The sequence below is a fragment of the Metarhizium acridum genome (assembly GCF_019434415.1).
Source record: "Metarhizium acridum strain ARSEF 324 chromosome Unknown scaffold_574, whole genome shotgun sequence".
Lineage (NCBI taxonomy): Eukaryota > Fungi > Ascomycota > Sordariomycetes > Hypocreales > Clavicipitaceae > Metarhizium > Metarhizium acridum.
Window position 1 is genome coordinate 586,601 of NW_027094044.1, and position 20,196 is coordinate 606,796.

The 20,196-nt window shown below is 53.3% G+C and overlaps 8 protein-coding genes across 8 annotated transcripts; 3 read left to right on the forward strand and 5 right to left on the reverse strand.

Annotated features, from left to right (window-relative positions):
• Window positions 1-235: 235 nt before the first annotated feature.
• On the forward strand, window positions 236-1,574 carry GCS1_2 (Zn finger-containing GTPase- Activating Protein for ARF; the record flags this gene model as incomplete). Its single annotated transcript, XM_007816085.1, has 3 exons — window positions 236-283; window positions 388-1,173; window positions 1,269-1,574. The coding sequence occupies 3 exons, from the start codon at window positions 236-238 to the stop codon at window positions 1,572-1,574; spliced, it is 1,140 nt and encodes a 379-aa protein (XP_007814276.1).
• Window positions 1,575-2,441: 867 nt separating this feature from the next.
• CIR1_2 (putative electron transfer flavoprotein subunit) lies at window positions 2,442-3,363 on the forward strand (the record flags this gene model as incomplete). Its single annotated transcript, XM_007816084.1, has 3 exons — window positions 2,442-2,492; window positions 2,581-3,223; window positions 3,281-3,363. 3 exons carry the CDS (start codon window positions 2,442-2,444, stop codon window positions 3,361-3,363), a joined length of 777 nt encoding a protein of 258 aa, XP_007814275.1.
• A 998-nt stretch (window positions 3,364-4,361) lies between these two features.
• On the forward strand, window positions 4,362-6,677 carry CPA1_2 (Multifunctional pyrimidine synthesis protein CAD). The gene is made up of 3 exons (XM_066122134.1): window positions 4,362-4,530; window positions 4,761-4,773; window positions 4,836-6,677. Exon 3 carries the CDS (start codon window positions 5,280-5,282, stop codon window positions 6,363-6,365), a length of 1,086 nt encoding a protein of 361 aa, XP_065972760.1. The 5' UTR covers window positions 4,362-4,530; window positions 4,761-4,773; window positions 4,836-5,279; the 3' UTR covers window positions 6,366-6,677.
• Window positions 6,678-7,347: 670 nt separating this feature from the next.
• Window positions 7,348-7,698, reverse strand: J3458_020617 (uncharacterized protein; the record flags this gene model as incomplete). Its single annotated transcript, XM_066122135.1, has 1 exon — window positions 7,348-7,698. One exon carries the CDS (start codon window positions 7,696-7,698, stop codon window positions 7,348-7,350), a length of 351 nt encoding a protein of 116 aa, XP_065972761.1.
• A 287-nt stretch (window positions 7,699-7,985) lies between these two features.
• On the reverse strand, window positions 7,986-9,614 carry J3458_020618 (uncharacterized protein; the record flags this gene model as incomplete). The annotated part of the gene is made up of 1 exon (XM_007816082.1): window positions 7,986-9,614. One exon carries the CDS (start codon window positions 9,612-9,614, stop codon window positions 7,986-7,988), a length of 1,629 nt encoding a protein of 542 aa, XP_007814273.1.
• Window positions 9,615-10,113: 499 nt separating this feature from the next.
• Window positions 10,114-10,546, reverse strand: J3458_020619 (uncharacterized protein; the record flags this gene model as incomplete). Its single annotated transcript, XM_066122136.1, has 2 exons — window positions 10,114-10,259; window positions 10,330-10,546. The coding sequence occupies 2 exons, from the start codon at window positions 10,544-10,546 to the stop codon at window positions 10,114-10,116; spliced, it is 363 nt and encodes a 120-aa protein (XP_065972762.1).
• Window positions 10,547-10,873: 327 nt separating this feature from the next.
• On the reverse strand, window positions 10,874-11,847 carry J3458_020620 (uncharacterized protein; the record flags this gene model as incomplete). Its single annotated transcript, XM_007816081.1, has 2 exons — window positions 10,874-11,539; window positions 11,593-11,847. The coding sequence occupies 2 exons, from the start codon at window positions 11,845-11,847 to the stop codon at window positions 10,874-10,876; spliced, it is 921 nt and encodes a 306-aa protein (XP_007814272.1).
• A 4,344-nt stretch (window positions 11,848-16,191) lies between these two features.
• Window positions 16,192-18,498, reverse strand: J3458_020621 (uncharacterized protein). Its single transcript, XM_007816080.2, has 3 exons — window positions 17,913-18,498; window positions 16,991-17,787; window positions 16,192-16,876 (listed from the first exon to the last, which is right to left on the reverse strand). Exons 1-3 carry the CDS (start codon window positions 18,281-18,283, stop codon window positions 16,431-16,433), a joined length of 1,614 nt encoding a protein of 537 aa, XP_007814271.1. The 5' UTR covers window positions 18,284-18,498; the 3' UTR covers window positions 16,192-16,430.
• Between the last annotated feature and the right edge of the window lie 1,698 nt (window positions 18,499-20,196).

Sequence of the window (20,196 nt, forward strand, 5' to 3'; positions counted from 1 at the left end):
GGAGAGAGGAGGAGGGGACTGGGTGTGTGCCACAACTCTTCACAAGGCGGCAGCCACCACATGTGCATGCCAAAAACAGGCGTCACCTGTGTTCCTGATTTCTGATTTTCTCTATAACTACCACATAGCCCGAACCGTCGAGAATACCAGGCACAACAAACATTACGCACTTGCATCCGAAACTCCTGGTCCATACCTCGACCGTACCTCGACCGCTTCCGCGCCTCGACACACAATGGCGTCAAAGGCCATGTGGGAAGTCGACCCTGAGACGCGGTCCAAGGTTCGCTCATGATTTCCCGAGCAGACGAGCAACTGGCAGACCAGCCCGTGCCCGTCACAGACACTCCTACAAGAGAAGGTGCATGCTAACGACAAAATATACAGCTCGCTGCCCTCCAGAAAGAATCCAAAAACAACATCTGCTGCGACTGCAGCGCGCCGTCTCCTCAATGGGCATCCCCCAAATTCGGCGTCTTCATCTGCCTCTCCTGCGCCGGCGTACACCGTGGTCTTGGCGTCCACATCTCCTTTGTGCGCAGCATCTCCATGGACGCCTTCAAAGCGAGCGAGATTGAACGAATGCGGCTCGGTGGCAACGAGAGGTGGAGGACGTTTTTTGAAGAGCACGAGGACACCCAGATGCGAGGAATCACCTGGGAGGATGCGACCATTGCGGAACGATACAGCGGCGAAGTAGGCGAGGAGTGGAAGGAGAGACTCTCGTGCAAGGTTGAGAAGCGAGAATATGTTCCTGGCGAGAAGAAGCCTGCTGCTCCTGCGTTGAAGCCTGCTTCATCACCTGCTCTGGGAGGTCAGAGAACTGGGTCGAGGACAGGGACACCGTTGAGCAATTCGACTAGCCGGAGCGGGAGTCCTGGTAAGGGTGGCGCTGGCGGCAAGGTCAAGGTTGACGATAAGTATTTCTCAAGATTGGGAGCAGAGAATGCCTCGAGACCAGACGATGTTCCGCCGAGTCAAGGAGGGAAGTATGCTGGCTTTGGAAATACCCCTGCACCTACCAAGGCGACTCAGGCTGGTATTCCCAACTTTGATGAGTTGCAAAAGGATCCCATGGCTGCATTCTCAAAAGGATTCGGTTGGTTTACCTCTACCGTGAGTAAGACTGCCAAGACAGTAAATGATGGTTACATCCAACCGACCGCCAAGCAGGTTTGTCCGCACCCCCTTTCCCCCCTTTTCCTATCACTCCAAACAAAACCCTCCCCGTACGGAATTTGGGAACATTAACTTTTGCGATGTGATAGTTCGCAGAAGGCGACTTCGCCAAACAAGCCCAACTTACAGCCTCCCAATTGGCAAGACAAGCCCAACTGGCCGGAAAATCCGCGCAGGAAGGGTTCAACCGCTTCGTCGAGGGTAACGACAGCAGTCACAGGAGAGACGCGCCACTGGATGCGAGCCGTAAAGACTTTTGGGATGATTTCTCAAGCCTGGCGGAGCAGAAGAAGCAGACGAGCAGTTCTATTGGGACAAGTGCCATGGGGATGGGGAAGAAAGGCTCTGGTGTCGCTCAGCCTACGAAGAAGGCAGATGATTGGGATGACTGGTGATTTAGTCACGAGGGTAGTGGCTGGGGGCGTTGATTGGAGTATGGCGGCTGTATATTAGCCAGCTATGATGATTTATCTATTCTTCAGTCCCCAGTGTGTGTGATAGTCGCCTGGGTGTGGGATGTGGTCTTGATCCAGAGCCGGTCAACACGAAGGCCAGATCAGCTAAGTAGCAGATGGTGGTGGCACTTTTGAGGCAGATTCGTCTTGCAACATGTAGGCATGGTCTGCAGTCTGCCCGGGTAGTGGCAAAACATCGTCCACGCCCCTCTACGCCGTACCAAGGAAATGAACTCTCACCCGGTCATTCATCTTTTATCTCGAGTCTGGCTCTCACTCTGCCCATCTCCTTGGGCCACAGCCTCTAGTTGTGGAACTACTAGCGCTGTCTGTTACCTTTGACAGATTTAGCTCGCATAGGATATGGAGCGGACGAACGCAGCAGCGCGCAGCAGCTAAACTGGTGCGATTGGTGTGCTGAAATTCTTCTTCCAATTGCAGCCCATTTCCACCAATACAGCTTAGCTTACACTTGGTTGTGCAGACTTGCCACGCGATGCGAAACCTACTAACACGCGACTCCCATTTCAGCATGGATAATCACATGCGATATCACGTCCAGTAATCTCTTCTGATCTTTGTCCGCATATCGCGAGACAAGAGACAGAGACTCCTAAAGTGCGTGGCGTTTGCTTCCCGGCCGGGTTGTCTAACACGCAATCTTTGACGCTGGCACTCACGTGACTCGGGCGGCCGAGGTTGGAGCCGGCCCTAGCCGGGACTACTCGGGCAACCGCCATGATAGGACCATTGTATGCCTTTCCCTCTCGCAACTCCTCCACATAGGCATTGATTGCAACAGTCGCCATGTCTGCTCTAAGGATCCTCGTTCCCGTCAAGCGGGTTATTGATTATGCGGTATGGATCTCTTTCTACGCGGTACCTAAGTCATGCAGCTTTCCCCTATGAGCAGCAGTTGACAGTCCTTTCTTTTGCACAACTACAGGTCAAACCCCGGGTCAACAAGGCGCAGACCGCTGTCGAAACCGCCGGGGTCAAACACTCCATGAATCCCTTTGACGAATTGTCTGTGGAGGAGTCCGTTCGCATCCGCGAGAAGAAACGAGCCCCCGGCGGCGTAGAGGACATTTGCGCCATCTCCGCCGGCCCTACCAAGGCCCAAGATATCCTGCGAACAGCAATGGCCATGGGTGCCGACCGCGGTATCCACGTCGATGTCAAAGAGGGCGACGATCTGGAACCCCTTACAGTCGCCAAGCTACTCAAGAAGGCCGCGGAAGAGCAAAAAAGCAATCTCGTCATCCTCGGCAAGCAGAGCATCGATGATGACGCCAATCAGACTGGCCAGATGCTTGCCGGTCTGCTGGGCTGGCCCCAGGCCACCCAGGCAAGCAAGATCGATTTTGGCGAGGGCGACAGCGTCACCGTGACGAAAGAGGTTGACGGTGGTGTTGAGACTATTCGTGCCAAGCTGCCCATGATTATTACGACGGATTTAAGACTCAACGAGCCCCGGTACGCGAGCTTGCCCAACATCATGAAGGCTAAAAAGAAGAAGCTGGATAAGAAGACGTTGAAGGACTTTGGATTGGAAAACGAGAAGCGCCTCAGAGTGCTCAAGGTTTCGGGTAAGTGCTACGTTGTGGAGGGTATTGAGACGCAATGATTGCTGACGAGTGTTGTAGAACCTGCACCTAGACAGGGTGGCGGCAAGGTGGAGGATGTTGATGGCTTGATTGGTAGATTGAAAGAGTTGGGTGCGTTGTAAATGGTTCAACGCAAAAAAAGATATGTTAAAACATGTAGCATCTGACTGCCGACTGGCAGGACCAGACTTGTAAAGCTGGCGCCAAGACAATAGACCTAAAGATCCCGTACCAAAATTACTTGTTTGTTTGTAAATGGTGCTACACGTGGACCTAGAATTGCGTCACGCTGCGTTTGCAATATTGGCGGTAGATGGGCATGTGAAACGTAACTATTGACAACTTGGTCGTCGCCGTTATTTGCCTTGGCAGGCCAATCAACAAGTTTACCCCGGTATGGTGTAGTATCCAAGCAGCTCGGAATTTCGCGCTTTCTGAGCGTATTTGTGCAGAAGCGAGTTGCCGAGACGGTGTCAATGCATACATATGTATGACATGGTGGTAGCTAATATGATGCTAACATCTCCTCCCGTCTGGAGTAGACGGTGACACAAACGCCCCCACAGTTGTCATATGCTGACTACAAGAAGGTCGCGTTTGCAGCTACCGTAGGATCGAGATGTGGATTGCTGGCGCGAATAACAGCGGCAACACTGGAGGAAAGTCGATGCAAGGCGTCCTGTGACGCCTTTGCAGTGGAACACAAAGACAATTGAATCCTTGATGTGCCCCTGTCGACGAGGATTTGGCATCATGGGCTACAGCAACTTTTGAAACGATATCGGCGAGTGACTTTGGTCACTCTCCCCAAAGCGGTCAAGCGCATTTCCATTCCCCCCACCACCGCTGCCGCCCCGGCCTCACCAGACAGCTCCCCCAATGCAGCCAGAAGTCCAACTGGACAGCGGAAGTTACAGCGACCGCCGGCAGCCCAATGGCGCATGGGCCAGCACCCGAGGCGGGCCAATCAGGAAGCGTTTTGAGCAGCGGCCAACGGCACACCTCACAGCGACGAGAACATTGAGCAATTGGCCCGTGTGGCTCAATTTTTTCTGTCCTCTGCCCGCGTCGCCGTCCATCCCACTCTTTTCTTTCCCCTTCCTCTTCCCCTCAACGGTCAGCAAAGACAAATCCCCAGCTCTCATCTTTCCAAGCCCGCGACAGCATACTCCCCAATTTAAACCTCTTTTACCCCCAAGAGTGCCATTGTGCCTCAGATTCTTTTCCGTTGAACAGCTGCGTCTGAATCCGCCCTTATGAACGGGCGCCCGTCAGTCTTCACCTCTCAGGTATGTAGCCGGAATCGGCTGGTCCTCTCTCTATACGCCCCAAGTTTGCACCGTCTTGTTGAGCTGCACCCGGCTGTCGCAAGGCAGGCATAACTCTTTCTCTCCCTTGCACCTGTATCTCATTGGCACAGATACCTTCCCGTCATGCTTGCCGCCATTGTTTACTCTCCCTCAGCGAGCATGGCAATTCAATTGTGACGGAATCTTGAATACTGACGCCGTGTTGACAGGATTATCTGTCTGGTTCGTCCGATTTGAGTCATCGCTACATCCCCCCACCCCCAAACTGACACTTGACAATGTAGACCACCTCTGGAAGTCCCAGTCATCCTAGATTGGCATTTCTTGACCTCGACTTTCTCTAGCTGCACTCTTTATCCAAACTACTATCCGTATTACGAATTGCCATGTTCTCTCGACTGGCAATTAACCTCGCCAAGCCGGCGTTTAAGCCGGCGGCTGCCATGAAGCCTCGAATGGCCATCCAACTCCGATTTATATCCCAGGCTACCGCTGGAAGCACTGGCAGGAAGATGCCTTCCAAGCCCACCAAGAGCACTGCTCCCGTGGATTCGGTGCCTGCTACCTTCACCATTCGAGTATGTTGCTATATTTTTGTCTTAGACTTGCCAAATGATTGCTGACCTGCTTAGGATGGCCCTGTCTTCAATGGCACGGCTTTTGGTGCCAATGCCAACATCTCGGGTGAAGCTGTCTTCACCACCTCTCTGGTCGGCTACCCCGAGTCCATGACTGACCCTTCGTACCGTGGTCAGATTCTCGTTTTTACCCAGCCGCTCATTGGCAACTACGGAGTGCCCTCCAACGAGCGAGACCAGTACAATCTTCTCAAGCATTTTGAGTCACCTCACATTCAGTGTGCTGGCGTTGTCGTTTCTGATGTGGCTCTCAACTACAGCCATTGGACTGCTGTCGAGAGTCTGGGCGAGTGGTGTGCCCGTGAGGGTGTCCCTGCCATTTCTGGCGTCGATACTCGTGAGATTGTCACTTTCCTCCGAGAACAGGGTTCTTCGCTTGCTAGAATTTCCATTGGCGAAGAATATGACGCCGACGAAGACGAGAGCTTCATCGATCCTGGCCAGATCAACCTGGTCAAGCGTGTGAGCACCAAGGCTCCCTTTGTGGTCGAGTCTCCCGGTGCTTCGCTCCACATTGCTCTTATTGATTGTGGTGTCAAGGAGAACATTCTCCGAAGCTTGGTTAGCCGTGGTGCTTCTGTCACCGTCTTCCCTTATAATTACCCCATCCACAAGGTTGCCCAGCATTACGATGGCGTCTTCATCTCCAACGGGCCCGGCGACCCAACTCACTGCCAGGAGACTGTCTACAACTTGGCCCGTCTGATGGAAACTTCTTCCATCCCCATCATGGGCATCTGTCTTGGCCACCAGCTCCTGGCCCTTGCCGTTGGTGCCCGTACCATCAAACTCAAGTACGGCAACCGCGCCCATAACATTCCTGCCCTGGACTTGACCACTGGACAATGCCACATTACCAGCCAGAACCATGGTTATGCCATTGACGCCAGCACTCTGCCCAGCGAATTCAAGGAGTACTTTGTCAACCTCAACGACGGAAGTAACGAGGGTATGTTGCACAAGACTCGACCCATCTTTTCTACTCAATTCCATCCGGAAGCCAAGGGTGGTCCAATGGACAGCTCGTACCTCTTTGAAAAATACCTGGATAATGTCCGTCTTGCAAAAAGCAAGGCACTCGAGTATAGGGACAACCGCCCCAGCCAATTTATGCTGGATATACTGAGTCGAGAACGTGTTGGTGTTGAGCCCGTACCTCTTGCCAGCGCCGCGTAAAGCCGACGTTGGTCGCAGGTCTTGGGTTGTAAAGGAATGGCGCTTTGATTTGCGTTTTGGCTGCGTGTCTACTAGGCAGATTATCATGAAATCAATACAACTAAGTACAACGATCATATGGTCGGCACTAGAGAATGAGTGGTGTGTGGTTTCCGCGACTGTCTCGGCACGATTTGTTTGACGGCAGATGCAAGGCACAGCCGCACCCAGTAAATGACAAAATCTATAGCTTCAAGAGGTCGTCGTGGTGTTTGTAATATTTTCCAACTAAAAGCCATCTTATTCAGCTCGGGCCTCAGCGAATCATAACCAGGTACTTGGTACTGGCAGTCTGAGAAATAGGCCGAGGTTCTTGGGCCAACAAGGGCCTGTGAGCGGTTCAACGCTGGGTTGACCATTCCAAGTTTGGAGATTTTGTATTTTGCCATTGGTCGGTCAAGGTTGGTCTGGAGTTGATAGTTGGTGCTGTTTTTCGCAAGGTTGCCAGTCGATACTAGTTAGTCCCTTGGGATGTTGCCGACAGCAGGGACGGATACATCACGACAGAGGAAGAACGCGCCCAGCCTCGTCGCTGGGTTGCACGAGAAATGCAGTCATCATCATCCTTTTTTAACCACCGGGCTCAGCTCCCAATATTTCCCCATGCCGTCCAATCGGCCAACCTGCGTAAGCGCCCGCGTCCTCCCAGCTCCTCCTCTCCAAAAAGGTATAATAGCCCGGCTCGGTCCTGAATGGAGACAGGTTTCACCGTGTCCCCGTTTGCAGGTCCCCCCATTCATCTACCGTGAAACATAGTCAGCGATGCGTCTCCTGCTCCTGCCGCTGTTTGCTTCCGCCGCTGCAGCACAGGGCGTCGTCTCGGTACGTTGGAAAATCTTGCCGCGCACAAAACGGATACCCGGTACTTATGGAATCAAGGCCACGGTGTACAGCCAGCCTGATTTCGGGGGGTTGTCGAGAAACGTCCTCGGGTTCGGGTGCGTCAACGTCGACGCCGCGTATGTACTGCCGATCGATGAGGCCTGTTTATAATTTCGGAACCAGTTTGGCTTTTCTGCTGACTTCCTCGTGCAGTGGGTTCAGGGTTGAGAGCATCAAGCTGCGGAGTCGGACGTTTTGTTATGCCTACAGGTGAGCTTTGCTGTCTGGTCCGGCGGTCCGAGTAGATGGCTAAAGGGGGGGAAATAGCAAGGTGAATTGCGCGGGTGCGAGCGTTTACATGTCGAGAAGCGTCGGGGACTTGTGGAGGGATCTTACGACGGAATCGGTCCATTGCTTTGATGCTTCGTAGGTGGTTTCTCGGCTGGAGGATTACTGACTTGGTTTGTTTCATTGGGAGACGGGACACAAGAGTGGTGTGGGTTTTTTGGGGGGTGTATATTCTGGTATTTAGTGTTGCTGGCTAATTTCGCCTGCGCTCTATGGTACAATACATTTTTGTAACTTCATCGATTGGGCATCAAATGGCCTCCTTTCCTGACCGCCTCTGGACGGCGTTATTAACCGGTTTTGTTGTACATTGTGCCTGATGACTTGAGATGGCTGTTTGGGAGAACCTCCACAGTTGGATATTAGGGATATACTCCGTTTTGCAAGTAAAGAGGTCTACGCGGGTTGTTCCTAGAACCGGCGGCGGTCGTCTTCGTCCCTGCCTCTTGCGCCGGGAATATACCGATCACTTCTCGGGCGGAAACCACCTCTGGATCTCCCGGGGCCTCTGCCTCGTCCACCGCCGCGACCGCCTCTCTCCCTGTGAGGCGGACGGATGCCCTCAAAGATTTCACGGCCTCGGTCGACAAACGAGTCTGAATCTTCAAACGAGTACCTGTTGATTTCGCGGCCCAAGTCTCGGTTCAGGTCGCGCGTGTAAAAGGCGCGCATGTTTTGGACGCGGCGACGGGCAAGATCCTCTGGCACGAGATGGTATGCTACACTTGGGCGGGCACGGGTGAATTGTGCCTCGCCGGACGGGGGATGCGGTGCAGGTGGTGGCTGCTGGCGTCGAGGACCACGGGGACCAGTTGGTGGAGCCGAGTCTGTGAAGGTGCCTCTGGGTCCGAGAGGGGCAGAGTTGATGCTGTCTGGTGCTGGCGCCGGCGCTGATGTTGCCACGGATGGGGGGTTCGTGGGCGGAGGGGGACGATTGCTGGATGACGAAGAAACTGGGTTTGAGACGAGGTTTGCTTCAATGGTGCTCCCGTCTCCGGTGGGGGCGTAGACGACTTCCCATCGATGACTGGGCCGTCTGCCACCTTGTTCTTCCATGTCGATCCAGGAATCTATCTTTTCGGGTGGTATGAAGTCGATCGACAGTGCCTTGCGGTTGCTTTCGTTGGGCCAAACACGGCCGTGCAGAAGCTGGCGAACACGTGAGGCAGCTGATACGGATTCTAGTGCCACAAAGGCGTGAGTGCGAATGAAGTCGAGGTAGAACTTGGTGACAATGTCGTCGGTGGAGCCTGTGCCGGGCGCGGAAGCGAGGGCGACTATGTGTGCACGGAGCTCAGCCGGTCGAAGAGGTCGCATGAGGTTGTTGATGCAGAGGGCTGAGGTGGCCGGGTGCATCGAGGGTTCGACGTGTCGGTCGTAGTCTACCTCTGCCTCTGGGGCATCGCGGGCCTCGGCCGGGAAATGGTTTTGATATGACCTAGGAGCAAGCCCGGTGTCTGCTCGCGCCCGTTTTCTGGCAACATCTTCCTCTTTGGGGGTGGGACTGGCAGAGCGTCGTTTGCGCTTTTGCGCTTCGGCTGAAGCTTCGACGGCCGGGTCTTGGATGGGCTGTTCATCCATGGGAGCGTCGCCATCTGCGGGCCGAGGGTCTCGAGACGGAGGGCTTGGTTCGGGCTGTGATTCTTCCTTTTGTGCTGGTGCAGGACTCGGCTCTTGTGTCGTCGCCGGGGGTTGAGGGGGTGTTTGCTCTGGTTCGACTTCTGGCGCATCCCGTGTGACGGATTGTCCATCCTTGGTCTGCCCCTGCACCTCCTGTTCCTCTTCTGCCTGACTGGCGGCATCGCCATTGACAGGCTGCAAAGACTCGGACTCGGCTGCCGGCGCCTCATGATTCATCTGCTTTTCAGTATGCGGCTCCGGCTCCGGCTCCGGCTCCGGCTCCGGTTCCTCTTCCTTGGTTTCTTGATCAGCCTCTTCCAGTCGCGCAACAAGCTCTGTCTTCAACCCTCCCTGAGGAAGACCTCGTCGCTTCAGTTCGGCTTTGAGGTCGACGACCTTGAGCTTAGCCCAGTCGGCCATGATGCGTAAGAATTAGGCCGCCAAGGGAGTCGTTCAGCGCATTTGGTATGAAGATGCCCGTGTATGACCGTCGCTTGTCGCAAAGGGCAGACGAATGCGATGATTTGCGCCGAGAGCTCTGACGGGCTATATTGCGAGCGAGATGTATTTGTAGCAGCCAAGATGGACATGAAAGCCCCCTCAGATTGATGGTTTGGATGATGCAATGCTGCGGTGGCGCGAATTTTGATGATGCGCAGGCAAAAGAATGAGGAAAAAGATGCAGGTCGCGACGCGCCGACTTGGTGGAGGGAGAGGCAGCGTGGGGTCAAAGCATGTTGACATGTCTTGGTTGCGAACCAAATCTCGGATGTCAACTGGGCCTTGGCCTCTTTGGGACGGGACACTTAGCCACATCGGGCCTAGTGGACTGATCTGGATCTGTTGATTGTTGGAACTTTCACTTCACCACGTTTTACATTTGAACATTTGAGTCGTACGCCATTCCTCGACGGGCGATTTAGAGTTCGTTGACCATGCTTGCAACAGAGTAGTAGAAGATGAGGAAGGCGACACCGTAGGCTACACCCTGGGCCAGGATGAGGGTTTCGACTGTTGAACAGAATGATGTGAGAACAATTCCGGCAATGCAAAGAGCCCATGCGTCTATTGGAAGAGACAGCAAGTTGCATACCTAGTCCCGGAATCTCTGAGATGATTAGCTGAGACTACTTACAGCTAAAGTACATAATTGCACGTTGATATCGATAATGGCGCTTGATCAAGGGGATCAACCACACGCCAGTCTGCGTCAGGCCTTGACCAGCCTCGGCTTTGTGTAGGTCAACGCATAAGCGCACCGGCAGCGGCCCGGTGAGATAACAATTACGCATCCAATCGCAAGACTTGAGAGATTGGACATTGTGTGATTCGGTGTCATGTGTTCGGAGCATGGTTTGAATCTACCGAGTGCTTTAGGCGGCCTCTACGGACTCATACCAAATGTCGACTCGAAAAAGCACCCTGCAGCTGGACCTTGTCTGAGGTAGACATGTGCTCTATGCCTCCTACATCTACTTATCTGTGCAGATGGGACAGTGCCCGTACGCGTGCCCGTGACAAGTACACATGTAGCCATAAAGAGGTGAGCGTCTCCCGAGTGTTGGTAGTTTTTCACTCAAGAACTGCTATTCATCTCGGTAAGGTGTAATAATATCATCATTATTCACGCACCATGTTAAACTCTGACCGGGACATACTGGACATGCGACCACACAACCTCATTCTCGTTTCGGTTTGACAAACGCACTCCCCTCCAGCCAGCGGCCAAAGTCCTTGACGTCGGGGTTCATCTCCCGAACAGCCGCGATGTCTGCACCATAGCCCTCGGCGTCAAAAAAGTTGAACATGGTCCTCAGCTCGACCGAGAGCCGCAAAACAAGCCAGGCGATAAACCCAAACGTCGTCGGCGGAGGCGCGCCCGTCTTTTCCGTAAAGACCTTTTCCACCTGCGCATACGACAACTCATCCCCCGCCAGCGAGATGCTCTTGCCCGCGAATCGCTCGGGCTCCAGGAAGGACAGCGCGGCAAAGGTGCCAATGTCATCGGTCGATATGAGCTGGAGCGGGCGGGACTTGATCGCGTCCCGCCAAGCCGTTGCGAAAAGCTTGCCGATGAACCCCGGCGCAAAGTTCTCCATGAAGGCCACCGGTCTGAGGATTGTCCACGTCATGGTGGTGTTCTGCGCCTTGTCGATGAGATGATGCTCGATGTGGTGCTTGCTCTTGAAGTGCGGGATATCGGTAGGGTTGTCGATGGACCTGGCGCCGTGGCGATCCACGGATGTGTAGACAAAGTGCTTTACGCCGTGCTTGATGGCCGAGTCGATGAGCGACTTGCCCTGAGCTTCCTCGACGAGGGGGCCGGATCTGTTCATTGCGGCCAACTGAGCGGGTTAGCAAAAGTCGGCATTGTTTCGTTTTGCTCTGCGTGTCGTACCTGGACACTAAAGACCCCCCATATGGGCGCCTCGGTAGCCTTTTGGGCATTCTCGAAAATGGCCTCGGTGTCGTCCAGGTTTCCTTGGATGAGTGTGACCTTGGGAGACGCAGCAGCCAGTTTCTTTGCTGCGGGCGAGGTTGTGTTCCTGGTGACTGCGAGGATTTGAAAGTCGGCGTTTTTGGCGAGCAGGGCCGTGATGACGCTGCCGCCCTGTTTGCCGGTGGCTCCTGTTATCAGCAGCGCGCGCGACATGGCTGTTTTGGTCGGATCGTGTCGCGATCGAGTGTCTGGTGTGCGACGTGGAAGAGCGGATGGAGGGGGAGGGCGAGTAATATGGGCTCAGACGAGCGCTGCTGCCCACGCCGTTGCCCTCATCCTTTATACTCTGCCTTTTTGTCCTTCTCACGTAGCAAACCTATGCCTGCTCATGTAACGCGCATCGCGGTGATTGGGAAGCCTCTTACAAATGCGGCGCATCTCGGCCTACGAAAGAATGCCGAAGTGTGGAGACTGGGATGGCCGCCTCCATCAGCGGCGCATGACAAACGGACGACTCGCACTAGACATCTACGTACCAATAACTCAATATACAACATGCTACATGACGTCCACTTTGCTTCCATCAACACGGCCTCGGCTCTTGCTGTTGCCAAACAAGACAAGTGTGTAAAGAGTTGTAAACTCACCAAAACTGGGCACAACTCTCGGACTGACATTCACGAGCTTTTGTGGGGCTTAATCATGCATATTATCATTATAGTCGAATAGTTGGCATGGTCCAACATGCCAGATCGTCAAGTCTTTGGACACAATACACGCTGTCGTGTCTTGTCGCATGCACATCTTGTGCTTGTTCAACGTTACCCATCCCCTTCCGCTTTCCCCGTCTTTCACGAAGGGATAGACACACAGCCCCAATCGCGTAATAAAGATCTAAAATAATGCATTTCTTCCCTTCTCACATGGCAGTTGTAGGGGCGATTTCTCAAATGTCTCCTTTGGATGTTCTCGGCCTGTCATTTCGAACTGAAAGAAGCGACCGAGTAGGATCCAAGGACGACGCCAGTTTGCTCGGGTGACCAGAGTTTCTTACGCAAAGTGTTTTGGATTCAGAAAAACAAAGACGTCGGGATGTGCCAAGCTGAATCGAGCCATGGACCGTGCCGGAAGCTTGTCATTGAGATGCGGCGGGAAGAAGCGGCGGCCGATTTGCTTGCAAGGCTTGAAAAATTTCACCACGTGCCCGAGGCTTGTAAAAAAACTCCTTTGTAGCCTTTGTATATTCTCCTTGCTTGTCCGAGATCTCGAGCATTGTTTGCTGGCCATGTGGGATGGAGCGCTGAATGGAGGCATCAGCTGTCACGCGCTTCATTACAAAAGCCGAGTCAGACACAATGGACAGTTGGTGCAAGCGAGCAGAGCAGAGCACTAGGGTGGGAGAGCTTTCGCAATCTGATGTTGAAATCGAATGTCCTTCCTCGTCATATAAATAAGGGCATGGCTGTCTGACCAGAAGCCAGTCATCTCCATCAATATTTCCTTCTCCGACCAGAATACCCAACAATTGTCCTTCTTCTTTGAAACATTTCGCCCTCGGAATTTAAGCACCATGCGTCTTGCGAATTTGCTTGTTTTCGCTGTTACCGCCTCGGCCTGGCCTTTGTTCGGGTTGGACAACATAATCCCAGGTCTTTCAGATCTTCCCACCCCCGATAAACTGATCAGGAAGTCTGCCCATGAGTAGAAGAACTAGGGTTTGACGAATTCCAACAATGTTGTTTGAAGAAGCCCTCGATCCGTCGTCGTGAGTGGTCCATTTCATCATACTTGCTACCAAGAGACTAATCTATTACGCTCGCAACCAGCCCCGCATCTACCTAGATGCTTATACCCATGGGATTCTTAAAGAAGAGGTATAAAATTTCCTCTGGTTGGATCGAAATACATTCTTTTAGCGTCTGGTTGGCTGCAGTCTTGAGATGACTGTATATGACGATGGAAATGGAACAGGGTTGGGTGCATGCCACATTGGAAAGTTGAGGGATGGGACCTTCTTTTGGATATACATGGTATGGATAATAAAACGCTCGTTTTGTCTGCTAGTTTGCATACCACTATCCTTGCTTGAAACAAGGCTGTCCAAGTGTGTATGTCACACAATGCAAGTCCGCCCAAGGAAGCCAGCGTGACAAGTGTTCAATATGTCAAGGCTTGGAACGAGGTTCGAGACTTGCTGTAGTGCAAGTCATGACCTACTTCGGTTTCGGCCCTGGAGACGTATTCCCAGACTCGACGCTTACACGATTCGTTGAAGAGAACAGGGCGGATCAAAAGAAAATGTTGATTTGCCACGAAAACCACGTGGGCGCCAAAAGCAATGTAGCCATCCTTCACCAGCCGATTTTAAGTGAGGATAACGGGCAAGCTCCCATGCGCAAAAGCACAACTTCTCCTGACAATGCCAGTTTCCAACCCTTGGCACAGAAAAACACCGAAAACAGTTCAGATATGCTTCAATGGGCCCTGTTGGCATATTATGGAAACTTTATTGAGCTGTGTGCTTCAAAGACATGCCCTATCAGTTCCGGTTCTTCTGCCGATGACGACTCAAGAACAGACATCGACACGACCCAGGCTGTTTCTTGACAATAAATCATCAAAGCCCATGTTCAGGCTATTTTATTAGCCCTCTGATTCATCAAGTGCTACCATGTGCGAATCCTTGATGAAGCACCAAGAGCACTGCGCAACAATTGGACCAACACTCCAAATTGATGGCAATGACCGACTTCCTACTGTAGACTATCTCTTCGGGGACGATGATGTGGTCGGTGAGCAGCCTCCGAGCAGTCCTCACCATTGGCTACAAGCCATAAGCCAGGAATACGCAAGTGACCCATTGTTCAATGACAGCGACGACCAACGTGAAGGACGGATGGACAAGAACCTTGGCTGTGTATATTTGAAGACACCGACCCTGCCGCGACTGAGAGTTTTGGGTCATGCCAGAATGTTCTTGGGACTAGACCCGTTGATGGTGCCGATGCCGCTCAGTCCATAAACTCCTCCGGATCAGATGAACGAACCAAAACAGCTGCCGAATTGCACCCTTCGATGCCATATTTGGAATGGGCGTGTTTGAGCCCCAATAGCGACGTTCGAGACGATGAATCTCCAATCCTCCTCCAAACGGTGCAAGGTCCTCCTACCGCTACGCAACTCTGGTCTACTTGATATCCGGAAGGGCTGGGGTACAACCAGGCAGGCTACTTGCAGCAGGTAGCTACATTGGGTCGTTGCCTGGAAAGCCCTTGTCGAGACATGGATCATCATTTCAGATAAAGGCCCCGGTAAGTGAGCAATAGCTCCTGTGTCTTGTTACTCAATAATCTCTCTGAACGTAGTCTCTTGTAGGGATTTTCCTCGAGGACTGCGTCTCAGTCGTCGTAGATCAACAAACATTTGAAGTCTACGGACAAGTCGTGGCCGAGAACAATCTAGGTCACGGTCATGTTGTTCCGCTTTCACACACAATTGCCCAAATTAAAGCAAAATACAGTGTTAATACTATTACCCTTCCAAATACTATTCGTCCCGTGTTTGGCCTGGGAGCTGGTGAACCGTTTCAGTCGGCGTCGGAACAAATGAGCCGATACAAACGCCATTATCGAGCCAATTTGCATTGTTCTCATTTCTACAGCCAAAGACCTTTACTATGGCGTGGGCGACGTCATACCGGTCGGGGGAGACCCAAATGGGTGTACGACCGACGTCCATATCAGGGTTCATATCTGATGGCTCTGCCGCAGGAAGGCTTAGTCTCGGAAGCTTTCGGGGCCAGATGGCCTCTGTCGAGTTTCACGAATGTCATTCTTGTGCCGGATTTTCGCTCGTGTAACAGGGATCATGATGCGTTTGTGCCGCCACATACTGACCCTGCTAGCTTGAAGAACTTTTCAGACTCTGGAACGTTGGCTTCGAAGAAAGGCCACCCATATATTAACGTACACTCCCACTAGGCGGCTGACCAACAGGGCGCTCGCAGCAATAACTTTAGTTGGACATGTCCGGTCGCCAAGGGATCCGACCGCTTTAATCACTCGTGCTACAGCCATGCGTTGGAAGATGTTTCGCAAGTCAAGGGGGGTTTGGTTGAATGTCACTATTCGGACAAACCAGGGGAAAGCCAGGCAGAGCTGCTCACAAGTCGACAATTCGAGGAGATTGAATGCCGCATGAAAAGGTACGACACAGGAACAATTGACGTGGAATATTGGAATATAAGCTTTCGAATGATCTTCCCCAACCGTGTATTGCCACATAGCCCTTTTGTTGAGACGCGTCTCCCCGCTAGTTATAGGTTTGAAAGGCGGGACTTTAGAATTGATTTTACGAGTTTGTTGATGGCTATTTTTCAAAACTCGGGTAATTAAATCGTTTTTCAGCTTTCCGTTTCAACTTATTCTGTCCTCGTAACGGTTTCGACTATTAGTTTCCAAGTATGAACAGCAACACAAAGTTGCAGGCATTATGATATAATCATAGGCAATACTACTGTGATATGATTGCAACTCGACCCATCTACATACGAACGTGGCGGTTATAGGGTGTGCATGGGTTTGTTGCCATGGGTGCAAACTGATACATGGTGGTATGCGAAAGGCCACATGCTTCTCTTTTAGCATATTTTGCTTGCTTGTGTTGATGAATTGCTCCTTTTGAAAACTCTCATACTCTGAATTGTGGAAAACCCCCTGACCTCAATCAAAGGGCTAGCATTTCGATATATTCCCTGGTGTCAAGCCAGGTCTTTGTACAAATATCCACACCATAGTTCAACTCGACGCAGTGTAAACAAGCTCCCCCTCAAACCAAGTCCTTCGAACCTTGGCATCCTTGAATGCGCCTTGCTCTCCTAGGCTAAGGTCGCGGTCAAGCTCGATAAAGTTGGCACGCTTGCCCGTCTGGATGCTCCCCGTCTCCTTCTCCCGCCCTACGGCTTCGGCGCCGGACAAGGTCATCATGCGCAGCACCATCTTGGCCCCTTTGCCTCGGTCGCCAGACCCCACAGCCTCAACGATGCCCTCTACGCCCGGGAGCAGGTCCGGAGACTCGGGGACACCCCAGTCTGAGCCAATCGAGATGTGCGCGTTGTGGCGGAGCATCAGCGGAAAGTTCCAGTCCTGCAGGACATCCTCTTCTGGGCTAAACGACTGACAGAAGAAGACGGACGGTGACATTTCGGCAGTGGTATTCAGCCGACGAAATCGAGGGTACTCGTCTACATGGCCGGGTTAGTTACGTGTAGCTAGTCAGAGCAGGTTGGGACTCGAATAAAACATGTCCTCTGGAACGGAAATGACGACACAAGAGACGGCGGAAGAGCTCGACATACCTGGATGCACCCCGGAGCAGTGTGCAATCTCGTGTCTTGGCCCGTTTGGATTCCGTAGTCTCGCGGCCTCAATGGCGTCCAAGGCCAGTCGGGTCGCGCCCTCGCCCGTGCAGTGAATCTTGCACGTCATTCCCCTCTGATCATAGCGAATGACGGCGTCCTCCAGGTCGTGCAGAAAGAGCTTTTCTCTTTCTACATTGCCGTCTTTATCCAGGCCCGCCTGCGTAAAGTAAGGGTCCAAGGGGACGCCGTCAAGTATGATCTTGACGAAGCGCGTGTCCACGTGTCGAGTCTTTAGCGACCCGGCTCGGTCAAGCAGCTGAATCAGTTCGGGCTGGGACTCTTCGGCGATAAACTCCGGGGCGTACACTATGTGTGTATACGTGTCCAGGGGCAGCTGGTTGTCCTTGTCCATGTCGCGCAGCGTGGTGAGCATGAGCGTGTTGGTGGCGGCCTCCTGGCAAGACGTCACGCCGGCCTGGTGCAAGCGCCGGACGGCGTACTTGAGCGCGCGCTTCGCGTGGGCGACGGAAGGCTTGGGACAGGCGAGAAGAGCCTTGGTGGTGGCGAGCTCGGCGACCTCGCCGTTGAGGGTTCCGTCGGGTCGGCGCCCAACGTACGCGCCGTTTGGATACGACTCGTTGACGAGGTCGTAGCCGGACTCGCGGAGGGCCGCCGTGTTGAGATGCAGACTGTGGCCGGCGCCGGCCCGGATGATGACGGGCGTGTCGGGGTACTCCTCGTCAAGGACGGAACGGTCAAAGTCCTTGATGCGGAAGACATCTGCGCTCAGCCATCTAGCCTTGTGTTAGAAATACTCTGCGATGCTCCCTTCGCAACTCTTACTCTCCAGGTCGTCATCATCGTCTCCCTCCGGGGGCTTCACCTCCCCTTCAGACGGCATCCTCCCGGAAACGCTTACCGGCCAAAGGCGTGAGCATACTCACAGCCGCATGCAGAGCTCCTGAGCTTGGCTGTCGCCTCAGACATGGGGATGATTTCGTCCAGGCCAAGGTGGATGTTGCTGAAATGAGAGAGGCCGGCCGCCAGAAGATGCACATGGGCGTCGTGTATCCCCGGCATGACGAAGCGTGACTGCAAATCATGCACGACAATGTTGCTCTCGCGAGCGGCGGCCAGGACGGCTTCCGTCGAGCCTACGAGGGCAAAGACGCCCGCGGCCGACACGATGAAGGCCTCGGCCCACGGCTGACTCTCGTCGACGGTAAACACGCGGCCATTGATGTAGGCGGTGGCGTTTTCGAGGCCAGCGGTGGATTGATGCGAAGCCATTGGGGTCGCAAGAGCAGAATCTCGTGTCAGTTTGCTCGCTGCCTGCTCCGAATCTCCGCAGCAATATATAAATGCTGATAATCCTGCGGGGAATCCTCCCCCCTTCCGAAATTCCGAATGCCGGCAGAGCCAGAAAGAGCAACATGGGCGTATCGGCGACGCTTTATCGGACGGAATGCTATTCCGACACTAGCAATGGCTGTTATCAATTCGCGGGCCCAGCAATGGTTGGCGAGAAAGTACCAGACTATTTACGCAACAACCTGGGTCGCATCTGCCGGCTCACCATCTACGGGTGGACCAGCCCGGTTGTGTTGATAACGCACCCAGCAAGCCACAGCCCGATTCAACTTGGACATGGGACAAAACCTGTGACGGCAGGGGCCAAGTCTGATACTCGTGGGGTTTCCATGCGGGGAAACATCCCACCTGCCTAGTTGCGTGTGCCTGCAGATGGAAAAAACATGGGCGTCAGGGGTTCCGAGTTCCGGAACGGCCACCTTGATATGACCCCAGCCTCTTCTCCGGGTCGGACGAACTTGTGTATGCAGGCTCCGCGATTTGCCACGCGGCCACTGCCATGTACGGGACGACATACACGGGCGGACACAACCTCTGGCTGGGGCCGGTGGATGGTGGTGGCCGCGCATAATGTTGAGTTATTTCCAGACCAACTCGGGCGCAGAGAAGAACTGCCGCCACGCCATTCTCAGTTCGAGCTGTTGAAACAAGTTGTACGACCCTGCATCGTGTCTAGAACGGAATGCTTTGCTGTCTTTTGCGCATAAAAGGATGCTCGATGCTTCGAGACACGGCGCAAGTGGTGATGCTACAACCGCCGAGTGGGACGGAATGCGGAATCCAGTGGAAACGAAATTGGCGCCTCAAAACTGTTTCAACTACTTAAGTAGGAGAGGGCACCAAGGGGAGCAGTTACTCAGTAGGTGAGAGATGTCGGGCATGGGAAAGTACTACAACAAGATGCCTCATCGGGAAGACGCCACAAAGTGGCACTAGATCAGCATGGATGGCTGCCCTACTTGTGCACGTTTCGCAGTGTCCATGACAAGAAGTTCTACGGTAGCTAAACGAATGACTACTTTATCCGCGGCCACGTGTTTCCCATCACGCCGAGGGCCATGGGTGCTCCCGTATGAACATGGTCCCTGCATCTTCCACAACCCATCTATGCATGCTTCTCAACCAAAAGTCTGTCATCTCACCTTTTTCGCTTCAAGTATTTAGACTTGGTAGGTGAGGCACCGGCAGAAATGAATCCTTGTCTCGGGCGGGCGCTTGCTCGTACGGACACGCCTCGCCCCAGAGCCTCGAGCGTTGCAACCCTACGCAGCGTCTGATTGGAAGATACAACATTGAAGTATCGTTCGTCGTAGATTCGAGTTGGGACATCCTGTGGCCTGCTGGGAGCGACCATGGTGCTTTCTTTCTGCGATGCTCGTGCCGTGGCAACTGCGTCCATTCTCGTCGAGAACTTCCAATCTCATGAATGATGCCGCCCTCACCTGAACATTATCTCGTTGATTCACGACTCACTTATGCTAATTCATGGTTCTTTATTCAAGACTGAACAGTTCTTCAGTTGATTCCGGATGGCCAGCCTGTTTCTGTTAGGCTAGACCGCCTCGCTTTACTCGTCTTGCCCAGCTTTCATCAAACTCCCCTAATGCCCCCAACCAGAAAAACGGTCGTCGGAAACGTCCACGTCTTCAACTGCACCGAAATAACCAGCCCGAAAACGGTCGTCATCGATGACGATGTCATTGGTGATTCGCCGGGGGCGTCTCAATGCCCGGACTCGTCGACTCACACGTACATTTACATGGCGACGGCCATCTTGGGCAACGACCAATTATGGCGTGGCAATGGCGCTGGACATGGCCATGCTGCCAGTC

Bases quoted from the DNA above. Each gene is read 5' to 3' on its own strand.
- CPA1_2 (XM_066122134.1), top strand. From the start codon at position 5,280: ATGACTGACCCTTCGTACCGTGGTCAGATTCTCGTTTTTACCCAGCCG.
- J3458_020621 (XM_007816080.2), bottom strand. From the start codon at position 18,283: ATGGCTTCGCATCAATCCACCGCTGGCCTCGAAAACGCCACCGCCTAC. The intron at 17,788-17,912 runs GTAAGCGTTTCC...ACACAAGGCTAG, and splicing joins TATGCTCACGCCTTTGGCCG to ATGGCTGAGCGCAGATGTCT. The intron at 16,877-16,990 runs GTATGTCGAGCT...CCGGCCATGTAG, and splicing joins CTGCTCCGGGGTGCATCCAG to ACGAGTACCCTCGATTTCGT.